Genomic DNA, 22,638 nt, shown 5'->3' on the forward strand with positions numbered 1-22,638 from the left:
GTAGATCCCTACACAAAAATATAGGTAGGACAATTTGATGAACTAAATGACCTTATCAAAAAATGCTAAGCATTAAAACTATAAATAAAAGATTTTGATAGCTTAAATCACTTTATCAAGGGTAAGTAGTGTTATTAAGCTAAGTCTGTACAGTATACTTGAAGTAAGGCAGAATTAACCTATAAAGTTACTGTAATGGACTACTGATTTGTGAGCTTAGCGAGTTAATATGACTCACTGAAAAGAGTCTGAATCGTGCTGGTATATACTGTTTTTTTTCTAGCAAGGAAAATGACTTTCTATTAGAAATCTAATGCGCTATTTGGGTGTAGAAGCTGTTGTTTCATGACTTATATTGAGAGTACTGAGCCAGAGAATTACCACTCTGCAATGTCTTCTGGGTTTCTCAAACGCTACAGGGGGTTTCGAGCGAGTCAAAAATGAATGGGTTAATATGGAGCAACTGAGCAAAATCATAGTTCATAAATGCTTAAACATTTTTAATGTAAAAGAATACATTAATTTCCTGAATAGCATAAAACATTTTAACACCGCTGTTATATTTTTTTAGAGCTTTTAAACTCGAGTCATAGGAGTTTAAAACGGCGCCTCATGTATATTCATGACGTCAGTGAGCGCGAACAGCCAATAAGCTGCTGCGCTCGCCAACCAATCATCACGCTCTAGCAGTAATGTCCGCCTTCTGCTGCCCAAAACCCGTTTGCTGTAGAAAAAAGGAAATATATAGGTAAGATTTCTTTGCCTTTTTAGTGAAATACATCCTTCTACTTTCTAAAATTGAAGGAAAGTTCTGGTTCAGTGATTAGAAACTATACTACCTGTTCGTTTTTGCCGTTTAGCTCCATTTACTCCCATTCATTGAGGACTCGCTCGCGGGCGCCCTCTGCTGTTTAGCAGTCCCGTTTTTGATATAACGGGGGAATAGGAAGTGGCCTCATAAACCAGCTCTGACGAAGCCATTTGAAACTCATGTTGTCGCAGTGGTTAAATGAGAGAATGCTGCCATCTAGTGTGCGATTTGACTCAACCCCAATGAGACTATAAGGAACTTAACATGCAGGTAGGATTGTCTACTCCGTATTATTCAATTCTCTAATAATAACAACAACAACAACAATAATCTCGCACAGTGAAAGAGATAACATTCTCTTATAAAACTCTGTTTGTGGCCTTTATTCATGTTTTTATGTATTAGTTTACCGTACTTTACTACCGTACTATCGTACTATTTCATAGGAGCCCAATCCAGCACACACTGTCCAGCTGAAAAACAAACTGTCCAGTCTCTGACTCTATAAACCTCTTCATAAGATGCTCAGAAACGTTGCACGTAAATTATAACTTATGTATGGCTAACACCGTGTCTTAACAGCAAGTGACAACGACAAAATCAAAACGCTCCCATTATAAGCAATGAAGCTGCGTATCTACATCAATGCGGAGCGACGCTCTGCCATTCCACCTCAAATGGAAGAAGAGAAACTAATCCATGAAGTGGAGAAGAGAGGACTTCAGCAGTAAACAATCTGGAGAGAAGCTGCCAGAGTGCTGGAAGAGGTGAGTACCGTTTGCTTTGTATTAGCTAAGTAGGCTTAGAAAGAGTTACAACCGAGCTGCTTACGTTTTGACTCCACATCACGCCTAGACAGGAAGGCGCTGCTTAGTGATGGGGAGTCGACTCCAAGAGAATCGATTCTTCTGTGGGAGGCTTAAACCGGCTGTGAACCCAGCACCCCTTTCGCTTTCTTCTTCTCTTGCTCTTCCTTCAGATAACGAAAGTAAGCGGTAGCGTCCATTTTAAGGGGTAAACTGTTATCGGAGTTAGCCTTCAGTGCTAGCTAAGTTATTATTTAACGTTACGTGAGCGGCTTCTGAACAAGTATACAGACTCAGAGGCTGGACTGGGTTAGTATGAAATCATCTTGTAACTCGCCGCACTTGCTAGTCGACTGTGAGAGAGCACGGTAAGATAAGACAAAACACGAATAACATGCCATAACGTAATCATAAACGGACGAGTGTGCCAGTACGTTCTAGTTTTTTCTTTCACCTTAAGGTGGCAGCAGTACCGTAAAACCACAGTGTAATGCACTTTCAGCTTTCTTCTTTGACTAGACCTGGAGCTTCATTTACTGAACGGCATGTAGTCAAGACTACAGCTATAAAGGACAAACCTAACATTGAAAACCGGTGCATTTTCACAGAGAGCCAATGCAAATGCGAGTGCCTCACGTGTCAAAAGACTGAAATGAGTATTTAGGAGAGGGCAGAGAAACTAAAGCAACTGCAATTTACCCAGGTCTAACATCACCAACTGTTAAAATTCAGTAGCTCAGTAGATAAGGTTAACAACTTAAGGTTGAACAAAAACTAGCTATTTATGCTATTCTAAGAGATTATCTTAGCGACAATATTAGATGTTGGCTGAATCTCCGTATTTCCCATGTAGTGCACTATGTAAGTCATAAATTAACAGCTTCTTTACTCAAAAAGCACATTATATGTCTAATAGAAAGTCATTTGAGTACAGCCCTGGGCTGCATGACTCTCTATTTAACATTTAGTGCACTATTTAGGTGTAGAAGGCATAGTTTAATGACCTAGTTTAAAACCTATATTATATTCTATATTAAAATAGAACAAAGACAACATACCAAATGTTGAAATTGGGAAATTTTATTGTTTTTTGAAAAATATTTGCCCATTTTGAATTTGATGCCAGCAACACGTTTCAAAAAAGTTGGGACAGGGGCAACAAAAGACTGGTAAAGTTGTGTAATGCTAAAAAAAAACACTGGGTTGTTATTTGGCAACAGGTCAGTAACATGATTGTGTATAAAATGAGCATCTCAGAGTCTTTCAGAAGTAAAGATGAGGAGGGGTTCACCACTCTGTGAAAGACTGCATGATCAAATAGTGCAACAATTCAGAAAAAACGTTTCTCATAATGAGAACACTGCAATGAGGTGGCACTGCATTAACACCGGACATGATTCTGTAGTGGAAATCGCTGCATGGGCTCAGGAGCACTTCCGATAACCACTGTCTGTTCATGGCTGCATCCGCAAAAGGTTCAGTGCTGTGAAAGGTATTTGCCCCCTTTTCAATTTCTATTATTTTTGCATATTTGTCAAACGTGAATGTTTCAGATCATCAACCTACTTTTAATATTAGACAAAGGACCTGGACAACTTGTTATAATTGATGGAACCATGAATTCTGTTCTCTATCAGAAAATATAGAAAGGCTTAAAAGAAATAAAATTAAGGTTTTTTAGTGGCTGATTCAAAGTCCTGACTTGAATCCCATTAAGATGCTGTGGCGAGACCTTAAACTGGCAGTTCATGCCTAAACACCCCGGTGTAGCTGAATTAAAACAATTCTGCAAAGCAGAGTGGGCCAAAATTCCTTCATAGCGATTTAAAAGACTCATTGCAAGTTATCACAAATGTTTGATTGCAGCTGTTACTGCCAAGGCTGGCACAACCAGTTATTAGGTTTAGGGAGCAAGTACTTTTTCTCATGGGTGATATAGGTTTTGAATAAATCTTTATCTTCAGTAAATGGAATGATCATTTAAAAGCTGCATTTTCTGTTTACTCATTTTGTCTTTATAACTAATTAAAATTAGTTGGATGATCAGAAACATTTTAATGTGACAATTTGGCAAAAATAGAAGAAATCGAGTGAGGGGCAAATACTTTTTTTACAGTACTGTAAGTTAAAGCTCTACTATGCAAAAACACAACATAAAAACAGGATCTAGAAACGACACCGCCTTCTCTGGGCCTGAGCTCATTTAAGATGGCCTGATACAAAGTGGAAAAGTGTCCTGTGGTCCAATGAATCAAAATTTGAAATTCTTTTTGGAAATCATGGGCACTTTGTCCTCCGAGCTAAAGACCACCTGGTGTGTTATCAGCGCACAGTTCAAAAGCCAGCATTCATGATGATATAGGGGTGCATTAGTGCACATGGCATGGGTGGCTTGCACATTTGTGAAGGTACCATTAATGCTGAAGAATATATAAAAGTTTTGGCAACATATGCTGCCATCCAGACAACGTCTTTTTCAGGGAAGGCCTTGCTTATTTCAGCAAGATGATACAAAACCACATTCTGAACGTATTACAACAGCATGTCTCTATAGTAATAGAGTCCAGGTGTTAAACTGGCCTGGCTGCAGTCCAGATCTGTCACCAACACTTAGTGTTGGTAAAAGAAGAGGTGATGCAACACAGTGGTAAACAGTGATAAACATGCTCCCATCCCTACTTTTTTGAACTGCGTTGCTGGCATCAAATTCAAAATGGGTATATAATTTTCAAAAAAACAATAAGATTTCTCACTTTCAACATTTGATAGTTGTCTTGTAATATTTTAATTAAAATAGGGTTTACATGATTTGCATATCATTGCATTCTATTTTTACTTAAATTTTGCACAGCATCCCAACTTTTTGGAAACAGGGTTATACTTGAGAGGGGTTAAATCCTTCTAGGATGTCTGTAAAATGTGTCGTTTTACATCAGTACATTAGGGTGCCCTTTCTCTTTGTCTTGTGTGGCTAAAGCGCAGTGGACCAAGGGCAAAAAGACAAAACAATATAAGAATAAAGAATGTAGATACGTTTACAGTAACATTAACATTACAATATAACATTAACATTACTAAAACATTACTAAAATGCTTAAATAATGTCATTTGAATTTAATAAGTTATATATGGTTTAAAAATAGGTTTGTTGTCTCATTTGCTGATGGATTGGGATTAGACAACTTTCTGGAGGGCCAGAAATGTCGTCACTGGCCAACTCATTGTTTGGCCAGTGTTTCCCAACCTTGTCCTTTGTTCTCCGTGATGTAATGAGACAACATTATGTAGGCATTTGACAATTAATATTTTATTTATTTACTTTTGGCAACATTTGGTTCCTTTTCCTCATTTTTCACATTGTCAAAGATTGCATCTCTCACATAAAAATACACAGAAATCACAGATTTCATTGTATTGAAAGCAACTTTTTGTCTTTAATGAGTGCTGTTCTGATTATATGAACTATCTGATTATTTAGACTTGTTTAGTTTGTATGTGAGCTTTATTATCATTAGAAAGTTGATGATCAGAGACATTAATTCATTTAAATGTGAATGCCTGTCTTTCAGAGAAGTATGAAAAGGCAAGAATCAAAGCAAGATGAGGAAGTTAAAGATGATTTTGCAAAAAGGCCCAGAAGAACCTCAACAGAGTCAGAGGTTGAGGTGGTAAGTGCTGTTATTTTTTCTCAACCTTGACTTACTTCCAGTTCAAGTTTCTTCCTTTTTACTTAAAAAGCCATGATGCAGCCAGATCATTTGAGACTGAAGAACAAGAGGTGCAGGACATTCTTACTTCACAGCTTTGGTTTTTGTCCAGATTTAGACAGATAACTTTGGAATCCTGCTGTGTGAGATAATCTCTGCAAGAACTGTCACTGACTTCACTAATATGACAGCTCACCTACTTAACATCATTACCAGTCTAAACGTCCAGTTTTTAAGCAGCAGTACTGTTTAGACTTAAGGCATTCTGTCTTCCTATTATTGGTGTAACGATACATTCAGCCCACAGTTTCATTCGATTGATACAGGGTTCATGATTTGTTAGTAGTAATATGGTCTTCTCTAAATAAATTGCCATCTTTCAGTTATTAGCTTACTTTCAATGTCTATATGTAGCATGTTAGTCAAAGATTATGAGCTGGTAACTTATAATTTATCAGTAATTTGTCTAAATTCATAATGACCAAGCATGTGTAGTAAATGCTAGTAAAAAGGTCACATTTGCTACAATGCTATAAACCCTTTAGGAGATATGTCCGATTTTACCAGTGATTGCAAAAACGTCTTTGCAAGGGTAATTTTGCCTTCAGTTTCTAGGTTTTAGGGCTCTCCTCATTGAAAGACGCAGGAGTCTGGTCTTTTATGACTGAAAATATCCCTTATAAATAAGTCCTTATAGGAAGATATGTTCACTCAGCAGCCATCTCTGTGTAGCAGACTGTAGCAGTAGTTGAGATCATGCACACATGCCCCAGAAAGTGGAGATCTGATGGTTTATTTCTGAATAAAAGTAGCATGGCGCACAGTAAGCTCACACAGCCAAAACAGCTGCTTCCCACTCCTCGTACAAGCATCCACTATGCTTCTCCTGTGTTCGCAAAAGCTGTACACAACAGGGCCACTAGAGGGAGCTGGGAAAACATATGAACAAAAATATTTACATTAATACAATTTAAAACACACTTGTGATCGTGTAGTGCCTTAGCAAACATATTAGACATTTCATTTGAACCCATATTACAATCACACAAAGCATAAACATACTTGAATCAAAGTAGCGTGGGGCACAGTAAACTCACACAGTCAAAAATAGCCCTCTCCCACTCCTTATTCATCACTGAAAAATGTGACTGAACTAAACATCATCAGTTTCATTCAGATGTAACATTAAATCACCACATATTGTTCCAAACACCTTCTATGTCCCTAAGGTTTGCATTTTACATGTAGTTTGAGCAAGATTCATGACTTTTATAGGCTTATTAAGACCTTTCAGAAAGTTTTAGTGAAGCTCACATTACAAATATCCCAAAATTATCATTGGCAAAAACAATTAAAGAAAAAGTAAATTATAAAAATAATAATATCTAAGCTGCATTTGCAATGCCTCTGGACTGTTATTTCCAGCCATGCAAGACCAGACTCATATCTCTTTGAATGGCGATGTTGACAGGCTGTTTGTTTTTGTTCTAGTCAGGAAAACCGGCTTCACCTGTTCCTAGCTGTGCGTCTATGAAGAGTGATGCATCCATGGACAAAAAAATGACACAGATCAAAAAAAAAAACATGAAATATAGTGTTTTAAGTAAAATAAAATTAAAGAGATACCCAGAGTTCCACAGTTTAAAAGAATAATAACTGAAAGATGCTTCTCCACGTTTTCTGTATTTTACAGAAGGTATTTGCTGAAGGTCAGTATCTGCAGATCTAAGATCACGTGCTGGAACATAGACAGATATTCTGTGATGTAAGCAGTGCTTTAAGGTCATTTAGAGCCTTAAAAACTAGTGGCAGAACTTTCAAACTTATCCTGAAAGATACAGGTAGCCAGTGCAGTTGTTTCCAAATGGGAGAAATTACAGTGATCAACACTGCTTGTAACAAATGCATGAACAAGTTTCTGTGCGTCGCAGAGATAAAAAAATGCTGAACTTCAGCGATATTTCTTAAATGATAAAAAGCTACTTTAGTGACTGCATTTACATTCGAGATAAAAGATCACACACTGGTTTCATACTTCAGGTTTGGTGTATGAATCTAAAGAGTGGAGCTTTTCATAAAGTAGCTTTCTCTAAATTTTAGTACCAAGGATCAGTATTTCAGGTTTTTGCGATTTAGTTGTGGAACATTTTGTGACATCCACTGAGAAAAATAGGAAACGCAGCTGGTCAGTCTGTCTACGGAGTCTTGATCATCAGAAGGAATGGAAATGTATAATTGTGTATCATCAGTATAGCTATTTGAAAATTGATATGTTTCCTAATAGCATCACCAGAGGTAACATTTACAAAGAGAAAAGCAAAAGCCCTAAACTGAGCCTTGTGGGACTCCACAAGAAATGTTACTAATGTTACTGTTTTTTTTAATGAATGATTCAGCAGTGAAACTGTGTCTATTAACTAAATATGATTTACACCATTCTAAAACTGTGCCTGAGAGGCCGACCCTGTACTCAAGATTACAATCTTTTGATCAACGGTATCAAAAGCTGCACTAAGATCCAATAAGGCCAGAATAGAAGGATTTTGTGCATCAGTGCTGAGCCTGAGGTTATTCACAACACAAACCTCAGTACTGTGGTTAGAACGAAAACCTGACTGAAACTTCTCATATAACTTGTTTGATGTTAGATACACATTTAATTGTTTGAAAACAACTTTTTTAAGACTTTACCTTTTTGTAGGGGCTGGAAAGTGTCAGTATTCTTTTTAAAAATGTCTCCTCCTCAGTCTCCTCAGTATAGCTAGATCTCTCTTCTGTGCTGGGTTTATTTGTTTTTGTTGTAAAAGGCACAAGAGGGAAATCTGTCACGACAATGCATGAATGCATTACTTTTCCTCTGAAACAAAAATGTTTGCAGTGTAACATTTGAGGTGTCAACAAGCAGTTTATCCGCTAAAGCTGAAGTTTTCGACATTCATAAAATATTACAGACAGTTTTGTTTCCACAGCCTACGAAACTAAACTTTTTGAAGTGTTAAAAAGTTCTTTGTAATTGTCTATTGTGGCGCTGTTTATGTGCGCTTATCTTGTAAATGAGATATTTTCAATACAGCTTAAAGGCGGCATGATCTCTGGTAAAGCGGTATCAGTGATAGTATTTCAAGCTGTCTACAATAATAATATTGAGTAGCATATTGTAGTATACCTTCTTATTGAATAATGTCTAGTCAAAATGTAAGAACTGCAGGGAACATCTTTAATCAAATTTGTGTGGTTGCAATTTTTTAATATGAACATTGCAGTCATAATTTGTGATAATCATCATTAACCTACTTTCTCAGTTCCTAAAGACTAGAAATTAATTAGCTCATGAAGAAATGGCTCCTCAGTGAAAAATAACCATCACTGAGGGTTCTGTAGGAGCTAGAGGCACATTCTAATGATCACAGTAAAAAATAAGTGGACAGTTTGTGTAAGCTACCACTTTTCTGAATTTCTGAAGCACTGACATGGTACATGGTATGCAAGTTCAGATTGAGTCACTGTACTGAGAAATGGAATGCCTGTTACCTTTCTACTGTTTTGATACTTAACTTTATATTACTACTTAAAACCAGTAAGATGATTTAGGCTATCAAAAAATCCTTTTTTCTTTTGAAGCTGGTAACATTTTCTGGCAGGGTGTTTTAGACCAGTGTTTTTGAACCCTGGTCCTGGAGGCCCACCGCTCTTCACTTTTTACCGCTTTCCCTGCTCCCAGCACACCTGATCCTAAAAATCAGCTCAATAACAGCCCATTATTGAGTTAAGGAGTCTGTGTTAAAGCAGGAAAAGCACTAAAATATGCAGGGCATTGGGCCTCCAGGACCAGGGTTGAGAAATACCGATTTAGGTTGTCAAAATATACTATCCACAGATTTCAAAACTGGTGGTATTTTCTAATAGGGTGGTTTAGGCTATTTAAATATCATACCTTTAGTTTTAATGCTGGTAATGTTTTCTGATACTTTGATGTAGCCTTCCTGTAGTTTTGCTGCTCGTAGTATTTTTGATACAATGAGATGATCCATCAAAATATCCTTCCTACAGTTTTATGTAGGGAGCTACCTATTAACATGCACTCTGGCAGGACACTCTGACAAGGTATCACAATTCTTCAAAATATCAGCCCATCGGGAATCCTCCAACTCTCCCAAATACCCACACTGGCATTGCTACCGAGAAAAGAAAACAGTCTTCTCAAGCCAGGTGTACATAATTTGACCTCACCTTTAAGCAATGCTTATTTTTAATGGAACATGTATTGATAAACTGTCTATTTTTGTTCTAGTCAGGAAAACCAGCTTCACCTGTTTCCAGCTGTGCATCCATGAAGAGTGATGCATCCATGAACTGGCAGGACAAGTTTTGCCAAGGACAAACAAGCACTGGAAAAAGGTCTGTAATGCAAAAATCTAAGACAAATATAATACTGCACTTAAATAAACTGTCCCTCTATTTATTTACTAGTCATTCTCTGTTTACCTTCATTTGTTTACTAATAGATATTACTGTGTGAGTGTGTGTATGCATGCATGCACACATTAAAAAGGCTTTAGAGGCACAAAGAATTCAAAGGCTTACACCACATAACCTTGCAATTTCAGTTTAGAAGTATCAGATCATAGTGAAATGTTGTCATACTATACAATGAGTACACTGGAGTACACACTGGAGATGGCAAAGTAACCTTTTTATTTTCAGATACCAGTACCAGTACTGAACCCTCAAGCATTGGCTGAAAACAAAAAGCTTAAAAAATTAGCATCTTAATAAAGATGCTAACCCTTAACAGTAAGCATCTTCATTAACAGTCTGCATAATAATGAGAATGAATTCTATGAGAGGTCTTAATAGATGAGCAGGGCCCCTTTTTACAACAACAACAAAATGGAAGTTGCACCTGTTTTAGAGGTCCCTCATTTGAACGATGCATTTCTTTTCTTCAGTAACATTGATAGAATGTATTCTAATGGAAATGTGCATGATTTACAAAACAGAAAGTGAATTCTTCTCATTGTCGTAGGTGAGAAAGAAAGTCAACGTTTCTGAAAGGTTTTTATTGCAGTTTTTTTTTTCTTTTTTTTTTATAATCGAGAAATTCGAAGTTGCCGTCTTTGTGGAGAAATGTTAATTGTTTTCACAGCAGGGCCTCTCAATGATTTTATTAATTAAAAATATTCATATTTGGATTGGGTGATATGGAAATAATATCACAATACTTAAAGACATTTTAACAACACATAATACATACGATATTCTGATTCTGATGTACTATTATTGACACATTTTAAAAAACAACCGTCAAAAACACTGGGTACAATGATTTTTATTTAAGATTTCACAGACTGTGCTACATTAAATCCAGTTAAACAGGATTAATTGTACTCTCCTACTAATGAAACTTGTCGATGATCAGTCTGTATCCTCAGAAACAACAAAACAACAACAAAATTAATTAGAAAAACAATTAAATGTTGTCATGTTGCCTGCCTCAGATTGGTTTCATTTTCCCAATGGAATGGCCGCTAGGTCTACTATGCCATTTGAACACTTGCATTAGCTTTTTAAATGATTTTGAAGCTTTTTAATGAGGTCTTTTTGTGTTTTCTGGTTATAGTGCTGAAACAGGGAGACCACAGTCACCATCTCCTAGCTTTATCTCTATGAAGAGTAACAAGTCACTAGACCGACCAATAAAGTTCAACCAGGGAGAAAAGAGCAGTGGAGAAAATTGGCCAACCTCAGCAACAGCACTACAGGGATACACACTGCGAGACACCTCTGAACACCAGGAGGGGACACTCTGCCCAGAGCACAACATGCCTATGGAAGTGTTCTGCAAGACAGACCAGACCCTGATCTGTAAACTGTGCCCAACTCCAGAACACAGAGGCCACAAGAGAAGATACATGAAAAGAGACAGAGTAAGAGAAATCAGCTGCTTAGATTCAAGAATTATTGTATAGTTATGCAGTACATGCCAACTATATGTTTTATAGGGTGCACATAGGCACCAACTACGATTTAGGGGAGGGGATGGGAGGGCATTGGGTTGTTGGGTTCTTTCTGCCGCACTCTGGGAAATCCCAAAGCCATTCCACCAAATATAACAACTACAGATGGATATTACACATGTAATAGGTCCTGCCTGTCGGGTATTTACGGTAGATACACTACTTCAGTATGTACAGTTGTAGTAATAATATGGCTGCATGCAGTAGTTTGTGTTGAGCACAGCCTGCACAGCCTGTCAACACCACAGAAGATTCCCTGGCATCCTTCAGGAGTCAGTGAATGTGTCCCTGAATGAAATCATTAATGATAATCAATCAAATCAAATGTCTGTCATTATGACATAAATTTAAAATTTTAGTTTATTATTTTGACCCCACAATATTGTATCAGTAATCCCAGAGAGTGACATGGGATGACCTGTGATAATTTCATGTAGTGACAGAGGGGTATGTTTGTTAGTTGAAGCTCTGATGTGACAAAGCACAGCAAGTAAGGCATCCACCCATGTCCTTTCAATCTGACCTAATGCTTGAGGTCCAAAGGGACAATGAAGATGCCACTTTATTTCCAAAAACCTTGCAAATACTTGACAAACCTACCCAGTAAAGTGAGTTCTTTGATCACCTTTGAGAGACCCCACCCCAAGAATAAAATCTTTATATTTAGCATTTAGCAGTATGCAGCGCTGTACCTTTAGTAGTGGAATGTGCTTCAACCCATCTTTGCACTCCTCACTTCACTTAATGGCATGTACGAGGTTGCTCTTAAGATGCTCTTAAGGTTTGTTTATGTAGCGCTTTTTAAAACAGGCATTGTTGCAAAGCTGACAAAGAAGTCCTGTCCTTTGGATGGACCAAACACTGTCTTAGTGTATTCATGGGTTTAAAAAAAACAGGGATGCATTTGGCCTCAGAAGGTGTAGATAACATCTTGGCCCAATATTGCAAAGTTCAAATCACCCACAGTTTTTTTTCCAGTAGGTGATGGGAGTCAAACATAACATCAGTGTAGGTGGGCTTTTGGCATATCTCCACTTGCAGGTTCCCCTCTTCTCCCACCTTTATGGCACAATCTAGAAAAGGAAGCTTGTTCTCACTCATCTCCTCCCTAGTGAACTTTGTTTTTATCCACTGAAATAATATTATCTGTAATATCCCTTGTATGTGTTCAACGTCTTACTCTCTGCTTCTTCCATATAGTGGTAGGCCACAATGGGAGACATTGGAAAACCCATTGAGTTGTGTTTTGTCACTTAATGTGTAATCCTGGCTCAATCTCTTCTTCAGTCACCAAGACATTTTAGACAATTGTATGCTTCTATATTTGTGGGAACAGTTTGGGGAAGGCCCTTTTCTGTTTCAGCATGACTGAGCCCCAGGTCCATAAAGGCATAGTCTGACCAGATCGGGTGACGGTCAAATGTAATCTTAAAAGTATCCATTTTCGCAAAGTAAGAAGTAAAAACATTCAAATGGGTTGAGCGTCTCCTACAGCTGTCAGTCATTGCTTAGCAATGGCGTCTCAGCGGAGTGATATAGTGTTTGTGAAAAAAACGTTTGCTGTTATGGCAAAATAACAGTACAGTTAGAACGGTTCTCAACCAGTCAGCTTGCGTGGCCGGAACTGAGTGTTCTGGTTACAAACATATACCACATGCACAATATTGAATAGCATATAACACAGCAGTACATTCCTTTAAAACTAAAGCTAGCTAAATAGGTTGAGGTCAGCATTTTTTCACTGCCCACTGGCTCAGAAATGTCCTTAGTTTCCTTAAGTAGTTTTTTTATTCTTGTCTTCTCGGTGCAGTCTTGGTTTTTGTTGCTGCTATCCATCCTCACATGATTAAAGTAAAAATTAATGAACTTAGCTTCTTATTTGAATGTCTGTTCTACTATAAATAATGCAGTTGTTAGTTGCTAGGGGTTGCTGGTTTACCGGCCTAAAATGTGCAAGGCATTGTGCCTCCAGGACCAGGTTGGGAAACATTGATTGAGGCTGACCTATTTATATGTATGTATAGGTAAAATATCCTACCTATGCATTTCATTACTGGTAATGTATTCTGTAATTTAGGCTATTTAAGTACCCTGCATTTTAATGCTGATAGCATTTTCTGATAAGGAGATGTCGGCTATCAAAATATCCTACCAGTAGTTTTGCACTATGGCAGGACATTTTGACAAGGTAGCACAATTCATCAGAACACCAGCCCCCTGGGAATTCTTCTGACTCTTCTGATTACCCACTCTGACATTGTCTCCAAGAAAATAAAACAGTCTCCTCAAGCTGGGTGTAGATAGTTTGACCTTCCCTGCACGCAGTGCTTATTTTCAATGGAACATATATTGACAAGCTGTTTATTTTTGTTCTAGTCAGGAAAACCAGCTTCACCTGTTTCCAGCTGTGCATCCATGAAGAGTGATGCATCCATGGACTGGCAGGACAAGTTTTGCCAAGGACAAACAAGCACTGGAAAAAGGTCTGTAATGCAAAAGTTTAAGACATATATAATGATACACTTAAACATTTTTTCAATAGTTATATTTTACCTATTTACCTATTTTACTTAAGTGTGTGCATGCCTATATTAAAAAAGGCTTTAGAAGCACAGAATTCAGGTCATTGTGAAATATTGCCATTGTCAAAACATTACAAAGGGTATTCTATTACAGAGTAGATTTCATTTTCAGATACCAGTACCAATACTGAACCCTCGAGCATTGGCTGATACCAATACCGTTCCGACATTGTCAGTGCTGTTTAAATACTGACAATATCCTCAGAAAAGCACAGTGTTTATCATGATAAAAAAGTTATCAGAATAACAATAAAATATTGTTATATTGACCATCTCTAATTAAAATTGATTTCATTTAGCTGGTGGAATGGCCAGTAGAGAGCTGGCATTAGCTTTTTGAAGTCTGAAAAGTGATATGCAAAATACATTAAAAAAGGTCATCTTTATTAGAAAAGTTGTGATGATTTAATTAATTTAATGAGGTCTTTCTGTGTTTTCTGGTTATAGTGCTGAAACAGGGAGACCACAGTCACCCTCACCTAGCTATATCTCTATGAAGAGTAACAAGTCACTAGACCGACCAATAAAGTTCAACCAGGGAGAAAAGAGCAGTGGAGAAAATTGGCCAACCTCAGCAACAGCACTACAGGGATGCACACTGCGAGACACCTCTGAACACCAGGAGGAGAGACTATGCCCAGAGCACAACATGCCTATGGAAGTGTTCTGCAAGAGAGACCAGACCCTGATCTGTAAACTGTGCCCAACTCTGAAACACAGAGGCCACAAGAAAAGCTACACAACAAAAGCCAGGGTAAGAGATCAACTGCTTAGATCCAAGAAATATTGCGTAGTAATGCAGTACATGCCTAGCTATATGCTTTATAGGGTACACATAGGCACCAACTATTGTTGGAGGGTGGGAATGGAGGCATTGGGTTTTTCGCATACCCCCAAAACTAAAGAAGGGGTGGAAACACCTCTTCAATTATAGTGTTAAGCTGGAGAAAAGCTGTGGTAGTATAACTGCACAGTACAGTCTGAGAATAGCTGCTATAGTGAAACCACTCTTAGCAGTAGAGTGTTTAAGTTTCAGGGTCACTACGGCAACCAGAAAAACTGTTGTTTTCCACATGCACGTTTCACTCATGAGCTCTTTCCCTGTCACACAGGGTTGCTAGACTCATCATTTTCCTGACATACCTAGCTGGTTTAAAAGTACACCGCAGGTGGATTTTTATAGGGTTGCGGGGTGTGTTTTTGTTTGGACTACTTTCGACATGTCATGCAGCCATGGAAAATGGCTTGAAATAGATAACATCAGTTTTTGAGCATATATTAATCCTAATATGGAATAACTGGCAACCCAAAGACCCACAGATACATACAGTAAGAGAAGCGGCAGAACACTGTGGCTCCTTTGGTTGCATCGCTGACCATTGATCAGAGGAGGCGCACACATCATGTTCTCCGAGATAGGTGGCGACTCCGCCTCTTCACTGCCTCCCCTCGGAGCACAGCCACCAAGGTTGAAGGTGGGGCAAGACCTGGCGGCTGGCCTCAGACCAAGAAAGCAGGGTGAGAGAAGTGCTGTCGCCACTGTCAAGCCTTGGGCTGGCTTTGTCCCATCCTTTGAAGCCCCAGGCAGCTGTGTGGGCCTCACTTGTAGTACCCAAGGGCCATCCCAGACATTAGGGAGTGCTATCAACATGGAAGGTTGCTCCTTGACACTCTTCAGGACTTCAAGAGGCATTTTCAACACACAATCTCAATAAAGGAGGTTCCCTGGCATCCTTTAGGACACCTGACAGCCTTGTCGATACTGAAGGAGAATCTCTGTTGTCCCCCAAAACACAAGATGGCACTGTCAACACAGGCGGCTGTTCCAGGACGCCCTCTGGGACACCTGGCAGCACTTGCAATGTGGAAGGAGACTCTAAAGTGCACTTGGCGGCATTGTCAGTATAGGTGGCAGCTCTGGGGTGCTCTCATGATCACCTGGTGACACTGTTGGCAAGGGAAGTGACTGTGCCCAGGCCTAATATCTAAATTAAATCAGAACAGAAAGAGTCCCAAACAATTAAAGGAACTAATAAGCAAGTCCAATCAATATATAAGAAAAGCTTTGAGGTGCACAGGCACCCGAAGCTGGCAGCAAGATGAGCCTAGGGGAGCAAGGGGTAGGCCGGGAGATGGGCCTTGAGGGGTAGGAATACGCTCCACTGCGCCATCACATTAAGTGTGGTAGGGCGACTTATGAGGTTTGTGAATTGACATCAGACTACAAAGGTGCTTAATGAGGTCAGACTCAAATTGTCATCCCTGATCTGAGTGCAGAGCTTCAGGGACACCACGCTGAGGAATGTATTGTTTTAAGATGCAACGTGCCACAGAAACAGCTGTTTGAGTCTGCAGTTGGTAGATGTTGACAGATTTCATGTATAGGTTTGTCAGAACCAAAACATTACGGTTGCCCTTGGACACAGGAAATTCTGTGACATCAGCAGCCACAATTTGAAATTGTCGGCTAGGCAAAAAGCGGGATCAGTGTAGCCTGGGAACGGAACACAGGGGAACGCTGTGACTGACATGCAGCACACTGTCAGCAATATTGAGAGATGTCCGAGGACATGTAGGGCCAGTAGAAGGACCATAAAATCCTGGCCAGTGTTTTAGCCAAGCCATAATGTCCTGCAGCAGGGTGCATATGAAAGAAATGGAACACTTGAGGCACCAGTAGTCGAGGGACAACCACCTGGTTGAGGTGACCGCCTGAAAAGGAGCAATATACCTGTCTACATAAAAGGACATTATATAGTGTCATCCACACAAAGGAGTGGGTGTGCATCCTTAATCTTAACTGCATTAAGCCAGCGGCAATCCACGCAAAAAATGGAATGATGGATAAGATCAGTTTGGCCACAATCATTGGGGTGGGAGCTGAAAACATCATCAAAATCTTTCAAAAAGCTCTCAAGCTGTGGTATTTCACTTGTACTCAGGCACGTATTACATAAATCTACCTTTAGAGTGAGACAATTGGAGGTGCTGGACGTGGTAATGGCTGAGACTAATGTGTACTCCTCTTGTGACCAGCCTGAGAGGGAAAACACCTGGCCTAAGGGGCATCCTCTTCCATGGAAGACTGGTTCTGAGTAGAGGTTGACTACCCTAACTACTCCTTGTCCATCATGAACTGTCAGTAGTGTCCTAGCAACAGCTAAAGTTGAAGGGGCATGTGGTTCAACAATGCCTATGTAAGACTCACAATGCCTATATAAGACTCACATGCCACACTGCTTTTGCCACTGTTAATGCAGACCGCAATCACCATTTCAGACAGAGGAGGCAGCAAAAGCTACAGTAGTCTGAAGTCTGTAGTCTGAACACTGGCAATGTGTATCATAATGACGAGGAAGAGAGTGACATGGTCTTTGAAGTGGACCAGAGCTGTTGTCATCGACTCCAGATGATGGAGATTGATGCCAAGGTGGTGAGAAGAAAGTGCTCACAAAGTGGTCGTCGTTCTCTGTTGGGAGCCTGCAACTATGCTCGTCCACACTGGGCTGCTACTTTCAATGTGGCCTCCAAGGTGACCGCCCCATGTTCATGAATTTTATGCTGAAGGGGCAGGTCTAAACCAGTCACAAAACTGTTTTGTGACTACCTCTGGGCCATACTGGGGAAAAGCCTCAGCTCTTAAAAAATTAATTTTTTTACATTGCTAAACGGACTGAGTCTTACCAACAAAAGATTAAATACTGAGGAAAGGTATGTGCTTAACGACTAGTATATTTTTCTTTTAAATAGTAAAATAACTAAAACTGGTATGCCGTGTGTTGTTTCTCAGACATTAGCCCAGTGTAAGTACTTTAATGTTTTAAACAACTCGTGAATCTCCAAGATTTAACTTACCTAGCCAAAGTGGGCTTACTTATGTCAAATCTGATAACAATTCCATTGATTTATACCAGAAAAATGAGTTTAAGCAGGAAAAAAGTAGCACACATTCAACTAACTGGCAGCCCAGCAAACATTCAAACTGTGCTCTTTCCCTGTTTATTTACTTTTAGAAACATAAGAGTCCTTCACAGAATAATCCAGAGAATAAATTAAACAGAATTAAACATGTAGAACATTTATGAACACGCTACAGTAGGCCTATTTTGCTGCGTGGTGTGTGCAGCTCCTCATCTACTTTCTAAATATCATTTGCTTCAGTGCCCAAAACGAATAACAGGTCATTCCACATTGCTTTCGCCTTGCAGACATACTGTTTCAAAATTTTTTTTTAAACTTAATAGTGATGAAAATTAACATTAAGAACAGATCACACACTGTTCTGCCATATGTGATCTACTCATACTATTATGGAACGGCAGCATTGCAAATCAAATTATCTCATCTTTTAACTTTCCTGCTTCAGCATCATCTCCAAAACAAATGTCTGACATAACATTACAACATCAATGTAATTTTTTTTTTTTGCCCCCACAATATTTAACCCAAGTTGGTGCCCATGATGGTACATCACATATTTTATAGACCAGCAGAGGATGCATCCAATGATTTAGTCAGTGATATTAGTTATTGTGTTAATTTAATTGCCATTCTGAATGATGGCCTTGGTCCAGCCACTAGCTGAAATTTGCAAGCACAGTGCTGCAAAGTGCTGCTTTTACATTTACTTTACTTTTTAAAAATGTCTGGTGTGAATGATGAATTATGAATTATTGTGTTTTAACTCCTCTTTTTGTGGTATGTGGCACAAAAATACATTTTCTATCAACCTGTTATTCTAGCTTTAAGGGAAAGGTTTGGCAAAACAACTTTAAACTATTTTCGACTTACTGCCGATGTAGTTGATCAGCCAAGACATGTTGAGTGTTCATATTTTGCTTCTTTAGTTTAGCCTTGAAGCTACATACATGTATACATGTATGGGAAAGTAACTGTTGAATTTTAGTGTTTGTTAGTAAATTAGCTTCGCTGTTCCAATGTTATCTTTACAGCATAACTTTCTGCACGCAAATCTGGTAATTTAACATGGAGAAACTGAAAAGCTCTGAAATGAGCTGCTATGCTCCAAATAAATCATCTTTAACAGTGTAATGCTTTTTGTTAAGTCATGAAGTGGTCTGTTTTTTGTATACAAAATCATGTTATCCCTCTAACAATAAAGACTCACAAGAAACTGTATATATATATGTATAAGGAGGGGCTTCCTTACCTTTAAACAGGTAAAGCATTCTAGAGACTACTGTGTCACTACTGTAGGAGGCGAGTAGGCGATGTTTACAGCAGATTAAATTTTTCACATAGGTCAAAGTGCCCCTTAAATCATTTGCTGCCATGTTTCTTGGTTACAGGTCCTCCAGGAGCTTGACACAGTGTGTTTACTTGAGCAAATACTACACAACATAGACAAGAATGAGTTCATGAATTATCTGTGTCAAAATTACCCCGAATGCTTTGAGTCTCCTCAGGATGCTCATGATGTCCATGAAGCATCTGAACTTGTCCTGGAGAGCTTTGGCTCAGAGGGTGCTCTAAAGATAGCTTTAAAGTTCATGCTGGAGAAAGGTAGGAGAAAATGTATTCTTCTGTGTTCTTCTGTGATTATGTTCAATATCTTTGAGATGTTATAGTCTGACTTTAGATAAAAAAAGGCACTGAAGTGTTTGAAGACAGAGCATTTGCAATATGCTTAATGCAGAAGATAACAGATACATCAAATGGGTTTGTTGTTTAAAATTGCAGCAATCAAACAATTTTAGAACTTACATAGCTCTTTTTAATTAGCATAAGAAACATGAAGAAACATGTCTGCTTTTTAGTCTTTATTTCTGCAGGTGAACCAGAAAATGCATATAAATGTTCCATGAAGGATTTAAAGAGAAATTCTAGATTTCAAAATTTCTCCTTAGTTCAGTCATTAAGATGTGAACATAGTCATTCAGAGTGGTGTGAAATGTACAGACGTTTCTTTACAGTGTTATAGGAACCAGGGTTGATGAAGTCTACAGTGCAAATATAGCAATTTTATTTTATGTCCAGAATGACCAATCTGGGGGTGGGGATGGGGGGAGAGGCTACATACAGGAATTGCTCTCCACCATAAATATATTTTTAAAAATATGTTTGAGGCCAAAAGCTTCTCTCAAAACTATCGGAAAATAGTGTCTCAGGTCGTTTCATGTAATAGATTTATGTGAGGTAGCTTTTAGAAGCATTAAATATTTCAGATGGCACCACCACTTTGAAAAAAAGCTGTCTTAGTGAGTTTTTCTAAAATGTACATTTTACATGATACCACTTTGAATGATCTGATATCTTAACCATATAAATAGGCAGAACTTTTGAGAAATCGGTAGAATTATTAATAGAATGATAGTTACACTAGGGATAAACAGGGTTATCTCATTATTACTGAATGTAATCTTCTTTCTGCAGGGAAAAACCTTAAGAACGTACAGGATCATCTTAAGTCTAAACTACAAGATCATCTTAAATCTAAATTTGAGTGCATACGTGAGGGAAATGCTCAACAAGCGAATCCAATCCCTTTAAATGAGATCTTCACAGAGCTCCTGATTACAGAAGGAGGGAGCGGAGATGTGAATATAGAACATGAAGTCAGGTTGATCGAGGAAGCATCAAAAAACAAAGGCATTCGAGAGAACGCAATAAAATACAACAACATCTTTAAACCTTTACCTGGACAGAGAAAACGCATCAGAACTGTGCTCACAAAGGGCATCGCTGGGATCGGGAAAACAGTCTCTGTGCACAAATTCATCCTGGACTGGGCAGAAGGGAAGGCAAACCAGGACATCGACTTCATGTTTCCACTCCCTTTTCGTGATCTGAATTTGAAGGAAAATGACAAATATAGCTTAATTCAACTTCTTCATCAGTACTTTCCAGAACTCAAAGAACTACAAACTATTAGGAGTGAGGAAGTAAAGACTGTGTTTATCTTTGATGGTCTGGACGAGTGCCGACTTCCTCTTGATTTCAAGAACAATGAAATGTGCTGTGACCCTACAAAGAAAACGTCTGTGGATGCGCTGCTAACAAATCTCATTCAGGGGAATATACTTCCCTCTGCTCTTCTCTGGATAACCTCCCGACCAGCAGCAGTCAGTCAGATCCCTCCTGATTGTGTTGACCAGGTTACGGAGGTCCGAGGATTTAATGATTCTGAAAAAGAGGAGTACTTCCGGAAGAGGTTCAGTGAACCAGGCCTTGCTGACAGAATTGTTGCACATATAAAGTCTTCAAGGAGCCTCCACATTATGTGCCATATTCCAGTCTTCTGTTGGATATCAGCCACAGTTCTGGAGAAAATGTTAGATAAACCAGACTGTGAAGAAGTGCCTAAAACTCTGACTCAGATGTACACCCACTTTCTTATTATTCAAACTCAAATGAAGAACAAGAAGTACCATGGAGTGATTAGGAACGATATACACATGACAAAATTGGACAAGGAGGTGATCTCAAAACTAGGAAATCTAGCGTTTCTGCAGTTGGAGAAGGGAAATCTTATTTTCTATGAAAAAGATCTGACAGAATGTGGTATAGATGTCAGCAAAGCATCCGAGTACTCTGCAATTTGCACAGAAATCTTCAAAGAAGAGTTTGGATTATACCGGGAGAAAGTCTTCTGCTTTGTGCACCTGAGCATTCAGGAGCATCTCGCTGCAGTGTATGTGCAACTCAAATTTATAAACAGCCACATAAATGTACTCAGTCAAGACCCAGAGAGCAATACCTTGAAGATGTCAGATTTGCACAAGAGTGCTGTGGACAGAGCCTTGCGGAGTCAGAACGGACACTTTGACCTTTTCCTTCGCTTTCTTCTTGGTCTTTCACTTCAATCCAGTCAGGTTCTTTTGGGAGATCTACTGTCAAAAAGTTGTGTGGAAAGCTTTGAGGAAACTGTGGACTACATTAAGGAGAAGATCAAAAATGAATCTTCAGCAGAAAGGGCCATCAATCTGTTCCACTGTCTGAATGAATTGAATTACAACTCGTTGGTGGAAGAAATCCAGAGTTTCTTGAGATCAGCCAGGCATTCTCAGACAGAGCTCCAACCTGACCAGTGCTCTGCTCTGGCCTATGTGCTGCTAACTTCAGAGGATGTGCTGAATGAATTTGACTTGAAGATGTACAACACATCTCCTGAAGGATATCGGAGGTTGTTACCAGTTGTCAGGACTTCAAGAAAAGCCATGTAAGTTTATGTTTTCTACTAAGTATCCTAGCCATTCCATAACTTCAATTCCAGAGAGAGTATGTCAAATGCTCAAAAAACAGAAAGCAGTGATTTGTAATCTACTTTGTATTTAAACTAAAACAATACAAGAAGACAGTATGTTCATGTTTTACTATATTAACTTACTTGTTTTAGTGAATATTTACTCATTCTAAAATTGATGACTGCAGCAAGTTCCAAAAAAAGTTGGGGCAATTAAAGACTAGGAACATTGTAAAATAAAAAAAAGCATCTTATGCAGGTGATGCAATCATGCTTGGGTATAGAAAGAGTATCTACAGAAAGCTTAGTCCTTTGTGAGCAAGGATGAGTCAGGGTTTGCCACTTTCTCAATGAGGAATTTATGGTATTTAAGCCCCTACAATGCATGGTATCATCAAAAGATTCAGGGTATTTGGAGAAATCTGTTTGTGTAAAGGGCAAGGCAGAAAACTACAGCTGAATGAATGTGACCTTCGATCTCTCAAGCAGCTCTGTGTTAAAAGTCAGCATCT

The 22,638-nt window shown here is 38.8% G+C and overlaps 1 protein-coding gene across 5 annotated transcripts in view; it reads left to right on the plus strand.

Annotated features, from left to right (window-relative positions):
• The first annotated feature begins 976 nt into the window (after positions 1 to 976).
• LOC118798597 (NACHT, LRR and PYD domains-containing protein 3-like) overlaps positions 977 to 22,638 on the plus strand; it is a 32,731-nt gene continuing 11,069 nt past the window's right edge. The window contains exons 1-9 of one of the 5 annotated variants that reach the window (XM_036558002.1): positions 977 to 1,081; positions 1,394 to 1,578; positions 5,187 to 5,285; positions 9,616 to 9,722; positions 10,945 to 11,251; positions 13,718 to 13,824; positions 14,371 to 14,677; positions 19,233 to 19,446; positions 20,317 to 22,102. In XM_036558002.1, coding sequence (XP_036413895.1) covers positions 5,193 to 5,285; positions 9,616 to 9,722; positions 10,945 to 11,251; positions 13,718 to 13,824; positions 14,371 to 14,677; positions 19,233 to 19,446; positions 20,317 to 22,102 — 2,921 coding nt within the window. In that variant the 5' untranslated portion in view covers positions 977 to 1,081; positions 1,394 to 1,578; positions 5,187 to 5,192. Of the gene's footprint in view, positions 1,082 to 1,393; positions 1,579 to 1,730; positions 1,986 to 3,021; positions 3,110 to 5,186; positions 5,286 to 6,815; positions 6,877 to 9,615; positions 9,723 to 10,944; positions 11,252 to 13,717; positions 13,825 to 14,370; positions 14,678 to 19,232; positions 19,447 to 20,316; positions 22,103 to 22,638 lie in introns of those variants that run through there. The other 4 variants (XM_036558001.1, XM_036557999.1, XM_036558000.1 and 1 more) reach the window with 4 other exon arrangements.

This window comes from Colossoma macropomum, unplaced genomic scaffold (assembly GCF_904425465.1).
Source record: "Colossoma macropomum unplaced genomic scaffold, Colossoma_macropomum, whole genome shotgun sequence".
In the NCBI taxonomy this organism is placed as follows: Eukaryota; Metazoa; Chordata; class Actinopteri; order Characiformes; family Serrasalmidae; genus Colossoma; species Colossoma macropomum.